Genomic DNA, 12663 nt, shown 5'->3' on the forward strand with positions numbered 1-12663 from the left:
AGAATAGTGCATTAAAACATGTGTAGGCCTAATTCATTAATTTACTATATGTTAAATGAAGAAGAGGTTAATTCATTGCAATTACTATGCTTCAAATATATCAAGCGATGGAGAGAAACTTTATTTCCAAATCTATAGATTCACATAGAAATACAAAAAGCTTAATTGGCAAAATCTTTACCATCACTGTAGGCGTATAATCCACCGAATACCACTCCCTTCCTGTCCACTATACAAATTGATCACATTGAAAAGGTTCAATACATTTATGCAACTTAATAAGTACTTAGTTCTAAACAATTACAATTGGATATATTTGTGCACAACGTGTTATAGGCTACATAACAGATTTACCTGTATTTTTAAACCTGGAAAACGTACTGCGCTAACCACGATAATCAAGCATAAATACAGCATTAAAAACTTACACTGAAGCGCTTTGAATGATCCCATCATCTATAGGTTTACATTCAATGAAGAGCAGCATATGTTTTGGAAACATAGGCTACTGTACACTTTACACCTGTTAGAATGTTTAGAAATTACACAATATAGGCTAACAGCTCACGTGAAACATGACAACATTCAAGAGATAAAACAGAGCACATGACTTTATACTACCCTTAGACAATGAGTCTAACTTTTTTTCTAGTTCCAAAGATAACTACAGGCTACCGTAACACAACGTTAAACTAAACGTCTGTTAAAGACCACAGAATATTTTTTCGTCTAAAATCACAACAACATGCTGAAAGGTGCTGCGCTGTAGCTTACAGTACTCCGGATTTCCCCCTTATCACTTGCAGTTCGAGCTCAGTTATGGAACGCGCTACCTCCTGTAACCAGACTCATACTTTTCAGTTTATTGTCCTTCTTCCATTTCATCCTTCGATTCTGAAACCAGATTTTTATTTGTCGTTCCGTGAGGCACAACGTGTGGGCTATCTCTATTCTCCTCCTCCGGGTTAGGTATCTATTGAAGTGAAATTCTTTCTCCAGCTCTAGCGTCTGGTAGCGGGTGTACGCTGTTCGGGCCCTTTTCCCATCTGGTCCAGCCATTTCTAAATTGCATGAAAAATCCAAATTAGAAGTGGACAACAGATAGTGGAAATAGGATTTTAAACATTACAAAAGGAAACATGTTTAACAGCACATATGAAATATTAAGCAATTCTGGGTGTTGTATAGGCTGCACGCGGGCGCGTGCCATGCACGGATTGTCGCACAACTATCCTACATTACCAGAAATAGAACTTGCATTCAGCTATAGCCTAAACATAAATACCCACCAATTTTCCAACATTTAAACAATGTTTCTCTAAATGAATCTTTATTACAATTAAAATATACTTTAATAGTCTAACAATTATGTTTTATCTTGCACTAAGACATATATTGTACTGGACAATATCATAAAAGCAAATCCGTTGCCATATCCTACCATCCTTACGGAGTTCATGCAACACTTGACATATTTGTGACGCTACAAATTTGTACTATAGAAAATCACATCAGCGAGCATGCAATTCACTCCAAAGCAAGACCACCACAAAACACAGTAAAAGTAGGCTATGTATGTACCATGGTTAATGTGCAGTTTCCGCATCCATGGGAATATTTGCGGCGTTTGGCAATCGTTTGAGATTGTCGTGGAGGTTGCGTTATTGGACTCCTGTTGTAGTTGTTGTGCCCGGGCAGCCATGCTGCTGGTACTGCTTGTGTGCGCGCCTTCCTCGGTCTCAGAGACAACGCTGGTATCCTCTATCTCTGTAAAATGACTGTTGTTGCCTTTGTTGAGATTATTGTTGGCGATCGAGGTCGTGCTCCGGTCAGGTGGAGGAGAGGGGCTTTTTAGTTCCAAAGACTCGCGGTTGGCGCAAGGAAGGGGATCTGGAGACGAAAGCGAGCAGGTCGGCAATCTGTACCGGGCATCCGGGCCAGTGGACTGAAAACCACGGGTATCCTCTCCAACAGCCGCGAAGTGGCTACCAGTGTCGGGGCGATTTACGGTTAGGTCCATGCCATTGTAGTTGCATCCGAAAGACCCAGAGTGCATGGTGCCAGGGTCCCTGAACGTACCGTTCACAGTGCCGTTAGTCCCATAATTTAGTAACTGATAGTCGGAGCCATTCGGATAGCGCCCTGAAAACGAGTTAACAAAGTAAGAGCTCATTTGCTTGTTTTTAAAGGCTCGATTTGTAGATCTTTGTCGCTATAATCCTCTGCTTCACGATTTATGATGTAATCATGAATTATAGCAATGAAGCCTACTGTACTTTGCCAGGTATGCGGCCAAATATGGGAGAGCGCTCGGGAATCACGTGCATTTGTTGACCAGTCGTAAATTCTCACTGATGACTTCAAGAGGTAATTCATGCTCTACGGTTACAAATGATGACGAAATGATGGTCGTTATGCTCGAGTCAATGGTGCCTCCCCATTTCGCCCTGAGATCCATGTAGGCAGACAGCGCCATCTACTGGCAGTGGAGGTAACTGTCAGAGAGGGTGCTCTGAATACTTTTTTTCATTGTTCATTTTTTTTTTAAACATTGACTGTTCTAGGACACAAAAGTAGGCTAAACTATTTTACCAATAGGTATCTCAGACAGGTATCCCAGTATAAAAAAGTTATACAAAAATATATATTATAGTAGGCCTAATACACTAGGCATGTGTATCATTAAAGAGAAACTAGCCTATTTAAATGTCCGGCTTGCTCAACTAGGTCAATTTTACAGGACATAATGATAATAATAACTATTATAAGACTATTTCCTTCACATCAATAAAACAAGAAAACTTTCTATGAAATATTTACAGAAATTATCAACGCTTTATTTGCATTTACAAAAGATAACAAAAACATGTCTTACATAATATTGCACACGACATCCAGATGGCAAGTGCACAATAAACAACTTGTGAAAACATTATCCAGTTGAATATGACAAAGCGATGTAAAAGCCTAAAACGAACAAAATACAACACACACACACACTATGGTAGGCTATTAGGCCAATGCATCTCTCTTGTATCGATAATGGGGCCATACAAAATATTTAATTATCGAGTATTTTGACTAGGCTTGTTTTTGCACTTCTCCAACGCCGCTCCAGGAAACCAATATGTGCGAGTGTAAGGCCTATTTCACGGTCGTCACCAGTTACCACAACCACAAAGTCATAAACCCCGCCTATTTCTACAATTGATCTTCCTAAAATGTAATTTTATACTTTTACCACACTTCTAACCTTAACCACACTACCTAACCTTAAATTAAGACCACATTTCTTTTTTCATGAATTTTTACGATATAGCCAATTTTGACTTTGTGGATGTGGTAAACCCTATTTTACTTTCAAGCAACAATATTGGCAAAACAAAAAATACAAACACAATCAAATAAGAATAGGCTAGCCAGCTTCAGTTCTTTTTAACCTGTTTCTAACCAACAGACGTTATTTCATCGTGCAAATATATTTATCTAGTAGGCCTATTTACATATTTTCACAAAAATGTGTAGGCCTATGCAGCTATTTTATGAAAAACAACAACCGACAATAATTAAACATCTCTCAATTCATGGTACAACAGTTATAGGATGGTTTGTGTAGCTTTTTTACTCAGTGCCTTTCAATCTGTCTGCTTTTCCTCCTCTTCATCGCTGGGTTTCGAAGGATTCATAACTTTGTTCTCCTTTTTCCACTTCATTCTGCGATTCTGGAACCAAATCTTTATTTGACGTTCAGTGAGACACAGAGCATGCGAAATCTCGATTCGACGACGCCTGGTGAGATACCTATTGAAATGGAACTCTTTCTCGAGCTCAAGAGTCTGGTATCGAGTATAGGTCTGACGGCCTCTGCGTCCACTGCTGCCCAATGTCCCTACAAAAAAAGAATAGCAAACCAAACCCAGCAATTATGTAAGAAACAAAGACATGGTCAGGATGGATACCTTTACACTATCATCACTGTTATAGACTATTGTTACAATCACTATTATGGATGTAATAAATTAGCCTATATACATGTAAAATAGCCTCCATTAGTAAAACCTTAAAAATAGCATAGCGTAGTTGAAATTATCCATTTGATTCACATGATAGCCCACTGTATTTTGACAGTTTAACGCATTTCCTATACAAAACCAGTTTCTGTTCATATATTTTTCATGTCAATCACGTTCTCGGCGATAGAATCCAATACATATCCCAGTCATCAAATCATCATGCATGTGTTCACACAACGACTTGTAAAATTCTTCCTCTTTTCCCGTCTTAATTTCAAAGCAATAGTTACTTATAAACTACAATGTCAATGCATATTATGGACTTTGCCAGGCAACACTGTTACAGTAGTCATCTGATTGATAGGCAACATGCTGATTGTAAACCCCCTTTCAATAAATTAACAATGAAAACACGTTAAACGTTAACAAAAATCAAAAGTAAAGGTTTCACTGACCGGCGGTGCAAGAATTCATCCTTTGCATCCACGGATAAAGCAGAGAAGACTTGTCGTCCACAGCAGTGGTTATGTTTACATTCTGCTCGAGGCACTCTGACTTGCGCTGGTCCTGAGTTACAAAGAGCGGCTGCTCCTCTCGATTTGCGAAAGCGCACGAGCGGTCACTGTAAAAAGTGGCAGCTGTATAGTCGCAGGGAGCGCTGGTGCTGGGGCGACCGTAGATACTAGTGGTTTGCTGGTAATATGAGGTTGGGTAAACCTTCTCTTGCATATTGGCAGCTCCATATGTAGCGTTGGAAAAGTGTCTTAAAGGGTCAGTATATCCGGAGGAATATAAAGGTATCTGAGCGAGGAGAGACTCCTGTCCTCCGGGCAGAGAAACAGGAAAAGTTGAGTTGACAAAATAGGAACTCATTGGATGGACAAATATGCTCCGAGGAATATGATTTGTAATGTTTTATAGTCCAAGTGGTTTTGCCATTACTTTATCGGAGATTTGGTTTTAGCTGAAGGGGGCTTGCGAGGTGCCACTCAATAGGGCAGAAGGGAACTGTACCATCTGATCAACGTCCGGCCAATCGCGAGCGTCTGGTTGCAATATTGCTCTCATGGGGGGCTCTTGTTGCGCACAGGGGTCCCCAGTGACTCGAAACGAAGCGCTCAGGCTTCTCGCGCAGTCTTTCCACATATCAAATGAGCTTGCGCCCTCTGATTCATTCAACATTGAAGCATTTCGTTTTCGTTCTTAATTTCGTTGCAAACAAACGATATAAATAAATAATATAATGCTGGCAACACCACCCTCTCTCTCCACACACACACACACACACACACACACACACACACACACACACACACACACACACACACACACACACACACCATTTGACCCTTATATGATCTTTATTCGATCTTTGGTTTGCATGAAATAATCACTGTACAATTTCCCCTTTTATCAAATTGACTTAAGAAGAATAATGTTGTTTGTTGGTTCTTTCAATTACCCACAAATGTAAAGTATTGATTACTAGAAGTAGGCTAGTTGCACAATCAAAAGTGGGCCTATTCAATTGATCCAGCTGAATTTCTACTTTCATGCAGCTGTTATTTTAAGCTGTTTGACATCATTTATGTTTCATCATTCGTTCGCGTATAAGTTAACGTGTTCGTTATGTTTTCTAGGTATTCCCACACTGGCCGGATAAAAAGTAAAACACGACCAAGACGTCTACACTGACAAATCAACTCACAAAAGGCAAAAGGATTTTCCAACTGATCAAGGCCAATGCAGAGGATATTACACATTGGTTTCAACATTCATCACTTAAAGATTGCGATTCATGTTTCGGGAAGTAGACCACATTACATGCAGCATGTTTTATTATTAACCACTAAAATAAATAATCTGTTTTCGAATATTATCAAATAAATATATTTACATTAATATAAACATTGTCATGATCGAATCTCGTCTGATATTATTTTGACTGCTTCTTATATCAGTAGACCCATATTATTGAGTTGAATAATATTATTTAATATTTATTATTATTATTATTATGCTATTATCGTTATTTTGTTGTTGGACTAAAACGTTCAATACATTTTAATAAATAAACAAAGCCACTGTCTTTACAACAGGATGTATTTCCTTTTTCCAATCAATGATATTTTCCGTTCACTGTAAAAACCTTGTTTAAGATGATATTTCAACAAAATAATTTTGTATTATCTAAACTTGATAGTTAATAGTCTGTGTAGACTTCCTTCAACAAAATTATGTTTCCACAAATAATCAAACATTTTAGCTAAGTATCCTACGACTTGTCTGTATACAGAATGACAGTTATTCAACGTCAATAGCGTTTGTTCAAAATACATTTTAGTTTGCTTTAGTTTAATTTGATAGTAAAAAACGAAAGAAAAAAAGTATAATTTGTACCAATACGTCAATATGTCATTCTGAAAGCTTCTGTCTCAAGAATTCGGTGTCCAAATGTAGGCTTATTGTCGCCACTAGATGGAGTCAAAGAGCAATACACGAGATCAGGTTGTAAAGAAAATGTGTCAGCATACTGCTGTATAAATGGGGTGAATAACATACAGCTTATCAATTAATTGATTGAGGCTCGACGATAAAGTTGATGATGATGATGATGATGACGACGTCGAATAGTGCAGATGATTGTAAAGTGGATTCTGAAAAATTACATTGGACCATTGAGAACATCGCTTACATCATGTCTCAATTTTACTCTTTAAATGACACATAAAACATTTTGGGTATGAGTCAATTGTAGCATATCTACTTAGCATTACAGCTAGCTCAAAGGTAATACAAATGTAGGCTACACACAATAAAATTTAAAAAACACTATACATCGTGGAAATCTAAATCTAAATATTTTGGGTTGTCTGATTTTCAGTGTGTGCACATGATTGTGGCAGCTTCCAAGAGGTATCATATAGGCCTACCTATTTATCTGAAACCTTCGTCAAAATACTAAATGCATTTAGGCCACAGTCACCCGCCAAAGATACTGCTGCCATCTTGCCACTAACACACTATAGGTATTGCAAATCGATACAATGCTAGTACACTTTAAGACACTAGCCATTTTGTATGTTACCAATGTTAAATTTGTAACGGTTTTTATCGAACATAATTTGCACCTCATGACCTACTCAACATTTTATCATTTTAAAAACCTTATAAGACAGGCTTCAAGTATGATTGTGGTGATATAGGACATTGAGATTTAACGACCTACCTTTTGTTGATAATTCATCATTTCGCATGTGGGTATTCCGGATGTGATTATCACGGTTCTTTTTACGTCTTCCATTACTGTTAATTTGGTATATTGCATACGGGTAAGTAGCAATAACTAAACGATTCCCTCTGTGAAAAATAAAAAATAAAGTATTCCATTGTCCTTGCGAATATTGAGTATTCTTTGACGGTGTAATTCAGAGATAGCCACATTAGCATAGGCTAACATTGGATGAGAGATTCCTCATTGACTCCATCTCTCAGTTGGTGGAGCTCCGTAGATACAGAACACATTTCTACCAGAATTCAACTGTAGCTTATACAAGAGCCAAGAAAACGAAGGTGTTACTGAATGAGCGGTCGAAAACAGACAGCTGCAATATAACCTCAAGGGGAAAAAAGTTCCCTGTCCAGAGTCCACATGACCAACCTCAGCCAATCCCAGAACCCAGCCAGTCGTAAAGTTCCATCATAAAGTTGTACATTTTCATTAGCAGACTCTAATTTATTGCATTTTTCAGGAATGCTTCAATAGAAGGCATTTTTTTCTTCATCGCCATCTTTTTCTTTCAAAGATGGGATAGCATTTTTGGCTTTTTTTAAAGCTACGTTGTCTTTAAAGCGAAATGGCTAGGTCTAAAATATTTCAGGCCGGTATCCTATTTAGAGCATTTGATGATCATGCCTTATCAATTGAATATTAAGCTACAAAAATGCGGAAACGTTTGACCAAATTTTAGTTCCATACAATAGCATATAGGCTTATATAAAACATGTACATTGTCTTATAGGATAGTTATTATAAGTTTACTTAAATTATTGATAAAAGCCTATAGGTAGACTATGTAAACGGATAATTATTTAAGGCCTACTACATTTGCATTACGTTTAGTAATGTAGTTAAGTTAAACTAGTTATATATCAAGATAATCAAGCGTGAACCCTTTATGAATCCATTAGATAGCCTATAGACCTACCTTCATTGCACTAGCACAGATTTTCAAACAAATGCGACAAAATATGATAGGGATCCATGTAATTAGCCTATACTGTTGCAATAGCCCATTTTAAGATTTTGCTCTCATATAAAACAGTTGTATGTTAAGATATATAGACCAAAGATATCCCTATATGAAAACACCCACTGGGCACACACTGGTTGAATCAACGTTGTTTCCACGTCATTTCAATGAAATTATGTTAAGCCAACGTGTAATAGAGGTTGAACTGACGTCTGTGCCCAGTGGTCATCAGGCATGTATATAATCATAAGGTAAAATATTTATATAAAATGTATGGAAAAATGTTCCGTTACTGTTTGGGCAGGGTTGTTTGCATGGTGCCCCGTTAAATTTAATTTCATTGACAAAAGGATTTCCGACGTTTATAGATGCAATAAAACCATAAAACCCCCCAATGCAACCTATTCCTTCTGCAAAAGGTCGCACAGAGAAAATTCGGCCTAATCTCCCCAAAACAGGACTAGCCTAAACCGAAGATGTTCTAGGAAACTTGCAATGTTTTTTATTGAAATTAATTCTGGAATGTTTTTCATTGGTAAGACCAACCTCCACGACAATAAACGGTAAATTCCTTTTTTATAACTATTTATATAAAATTCGTAAATATTATGTAGACTTGGAGGTTGTCAAATGCAGTTTGAAATTATTCTACTTTGGATGAATGTGACCTCTAGGTAGTTCTATAGGCCTACGTTGGAACATTGTATTGCAGTCAAAAAAAATGCTAACAACCTATCAACAATAAACTAACATGAAGCATTTTGATACATTATAGTTTTCATTAACTACAAAGTATTTGCCTCATAAAGGTGGATAAAATTTAGCTGAAATTGTGTGTTTCCACAATTTCAGACTGTTTATTAACCTTCAGACACTTTTTTAAATCTAGGCCCAATGAATATACAATTGGCATGAATTCAGCCAGGCTTATATTAGACTGAATGATGGTGCACAAAATATCAGTTACCCGACATAGTAAAACAAATATTTTTTTCTATAATATCTTTAGATCTTTTGAATTTGTTATGCTAGTGCCAAACTGTATAGGCTACTCAAAATGTCGATATAACACGGAGGAAACTGGATACAGACCTGCAATATGTGATCTTGGTTGTTAGCCAGCTTAACTCCTCCACAGAGTTGAGCAAAGATTCGTTTTTTTTTAAATGAACCTCCGACTCCTTCAATTAGCTATGCGTCGACACTTCCAAATGTTAATTCCTTAACGCTTACTGTGTACCTGTTTGTCATCTGTTGTTGCATGCCTTTCTTTGTTTTCTGAAACCCATACTTTTTAATTAAACGTTAATCAAATACAACCACCGACTGTTTCTTCGTTACTGTTGCTCTATGGCAACTCAGCGCAAATGCGCATGTGCCAATTAAATCTATTCAAGAAAACAGTTGGTGGTTGTATTTGATTAACGTTTTATTAAAAATGTATGGATTTCAGCAAACAAAGATCCGAACAATTACACTATTAGGTAGGCCTATATGTTTCACAATAAAGGAGAGGCTTCGATTTTAAAAGGTTACATTTTATTTACAGTTTACATCCAGTAGCAGCCTTCACAGCCAAGGCCTGACAACAGCTCTAGACACAACATTGACAACACAGATGCCCATTGGAGGTTTGCGCAAAATTCTTTATGCACATCTTAAGTTAGGATTTAGTGCCAGCTTTTTTTTTTTTAAATACACTTTTAATTGATCATTTTTTTAACTAGGAAAGTCAGTTAAGAACAAATTCTTATTTACAATGACGGCCTACCCCGGCCAAACCCTAACCCGGACGACGCTGGGCCAATTGTGCGCCACCCTATGGGACTACCAATCACGGCCGGTTGTGATACAGCCTGGAATCGAACCAGGGTCTGTAGTGACGCCTCGAGCACTGAGATGCAGTGCCTTAGACCGCTGCGCCACTCAGAAGCCCATCTAATGATGAATCATTATTATTAGTGTCAGAAAATGTGGGAGCTGTGCTACCATACTGCACTAAATTACAGAATTATACATTCTAACAACATAAATACCTGTTCAGACTATTCTGCAGAAGTGATTCACACGTGCAAACCTCTAATTGGAATGATGCGTAAAATGGTGCGTAAAAGCTATTTTGCGCACGTCTTCTCAAATTTTATAGAATTTAATTTGACAATGAATTATTAACAAACACAATAGATTTCACTGTTGATTTTTTAAATTCGAAATGCAATTTATAAATAACACATTTGTTATCACTGTGTGACCTCCCATCACCAAGTCTAGGATAGTCTTATCCTTTACCCTCATCTGACGTCTGAATATTCTTGTAAATTTCTTTGCTCTCTTTCTTGATTTCATTCTGATCCGGCCTGTTTATTGGAAATGTGTCCTTCTTGTTCTCCTTCTTCCATTTCATGCGTCTGTTTTGAAACCAGATTTTAATCTGCCGCTCGGTGAGTGCCAGAGCGTGCGACACTTCAACCTTGCGCTTGCGGGTCAAGTAAGAGTTGAATAGGAACTCCTTCTCAAGTTCCAGAGTCTGGAAGCGACTGTATGCCTGTCTGCCTCTTCTCCGTCCGGTAGCTGCTGAGAGACAAAACATTTTAGAGACATTTAGATGAACATTGACTCAATAGGCCGAAACAAAGGCTACCACATACCACAGCTGTTAGCGAAGACACACACACACCTAAAAAGAAAAAAAAGAAAATCAGGCGAAGCAGAAACTTTTCTCACATCATAAAATAGATTTACAGTTTCTTTTTGACACCATAACGAGCCATTGTCCTCTCCAGAAATGCTGGAAAAACAACGAAGTTTATTGGGGGTCATTTGAAACGAAGTTTATTGGGGAGGTGTCTCACATATCTCCGATGTCAACCAAATTCTCAAATTAGGTGTTTTAAGGGTCATTGACTCACCTTGTGGTTTCATCCAGGGAAAGAGGTCCGGTAGAGAGAAGCACTGTTCTGCGCACACGGAATCATTTGCAACCCCGGTGGATTTTAAATGATAATCACTGTACTGGATACAATCCGTATTATGGGATGCGTAAAAGGTTGGTCTCTGTATCACATCGTGGGCATGATACAAGCTGCCCATTGGCAGCGATAATACGCACGGATTTAGTTGGTGTTGGTGAGCGGTTTTGGACAACGATGTGCCATTGTAGAATTCCGTTAACTGCGTGGGATGCTGCTGCTGGATGGTGCCACCGGCACCGTATCCGTACGATACAGAGGATGTGCTTCCCAAATCATGTGCCAGCCCATAATCGGAATGCCAGGACTCGCTGTTGCTGTTTTTTGAGAATAGAGCATTAACGAAATAAGAGCTCATTTTCAACTTCGATGTTTAAAATCTTATTTAAGTCAGGCTACTAGCATATATTACACTTCATGGAATAAACGCAAGGTTTTTTAAGTTTAGGCATGACTTTCCTCGGTGAAGACCAACATTTCCATGTCATTTCAATCGCCTACCTCTCTCAAGTCCATGAATGATGGGGCAGACTAGACTATATGGATTATAGCTTCACAGGGTATATCCTGCCTTGTTTTGGATACGATGATGTCTCCAACCGAAAATCTCCAGACAACAGACAAAGCATTGCGCGCTTGAATGCAAAGTGAGAGAAACCAACAGAGGGAGGGGGTGATAGGGAGACGAGGGAACCCACTGGGCACACACTGATTGAATCAACGTTTTTTACACGTCATTTTGAACCAGTGGAATAGACGTTGAATTTACGCGAACCTGATACAAATATTAAACTGTGAAGAGCTAGCTATTAGCTGAAATACTAGAGAATATTGATGCATAGGCTAGTTCATTGGATCGAATAGACAACACAGCTTACATTTCATGATTAATTTCTAACAACAAACTGATAACCTATGTTTTTAATTGGCATTCAATAATAAGAGCATGTTCATCATCAGCAGCCTGTTTCAACGTGAAAAGTAAAGGCTACTTTATTTTGGCGATTACAAATCAATCATTATTCGTATATACGGGGCTTGAGTTATTGTGTTTGTAGATTACAATAAAATGTGCTTTTATTTAAATTTAAATATTGTGATAAAGTGTGTTGAAAGTTATATAAAACTATAACTAAACTGTAATTTAACTATGTAACTGAAACTATTGTTATGACGATAGCAACAGCTCATAGGTTTTGAGCTCATAGACTCATAGACTTGAGATCACGCGCATCGAAACTCAACAAAGGCCTACATATTCCAATCGAAAAATACATCATTAAATGATTTCGATTGTAATTAAAGCCTACTTTTCCAAATAATTCTTGAGGTAAAATGTAAACACATCGACATATCGAATTACCATTTAAATACAGTAGTAGGCCGACAATGTTTATGAGCTTGATGAAATAAAATAATAAAAAATCA

The 12663-nt window shown here is 37.7% G+C and overlaps 3 protein-coding genes across 3 annotated transcripts; all 3 read right to left on the minus strand.

Moving 5' to 3' along the window:
• Positions 1-813: 813 nt before the first annotated feature.
• LOC120045468 (homeobox protein Hox-B5b-like) lies at positions 814-2173 on the minus strand. The gene is made up of 2 exons (XM_038990359.1): positions 1582-2173; positions 814-1061 (listed from the first exon to the last, which is right to left on the minus strand). Exons 1-2 carry the CDS (start codon positions 2171-2173, stop codon positions 814-816), a joined length of 840 nt encoding a protein of 279 aa, XP_038846287.1.
• A 1154-nt stretch (positions 2174-3327) lies between these two features.
• On the minus strand, positions 3328-5033 carry LOC120045470 (homeobox protein Hox-B6b-like). Its single transcript, XM_038990360.1, has 2 exons — positions 4469-5033; positions 3328-3889 (listed from the first exon to the last, which is right to left on the minus strand). The coding sequence occupies exons 1-2, from the start codon at positions 4884-4886 to the stop codon at positions 3636-3638; spliced, it is 672 nt and encodes a 223-aa protein (XP_038846288.1). The 5' UTR covers positions 4887-5033; the 3' UTR covers positions 3328-3635.
• Positions 5034-10157: 5124 nt separating this feature from the next.
• LOC120045471 (homeobox protein Hox-B8-like) lies at positions 10158-11869 on the minus strand. The gene is made up of 2 exons (XM_038990361.1): positions 11176-11869; positions 10158-10840 (listed from the first exon to the last, which is right to left on the minus strand). Exons 1-2 carry the CDS (start codon positions 11591-11593, stop codon positions 10545-10547), a joined length of 714 nt encoding a protein of 237 aa, XP_038846289.1. The 5' UTR covers positions 11594-11869; the 3' UTR covers positions 10158-10544.
• Between the last annotated feature and the right edge of the window lie 794 nt (positions 11870-12663).

Source organism: Salvelinus namaycush, chromosome 4, assembly GCF_016432855.1.
Source record: "Salvelinus namaycush isolate Seneca chromosome 4, SaNama_1.0, whole genome shotgun sequence".
NCBI lineage: Eukaryota > Metazoa > Chordata > Actinopteri > Salmoniformes > Salmonidae > Salvelinus > Salvelinus namaycush.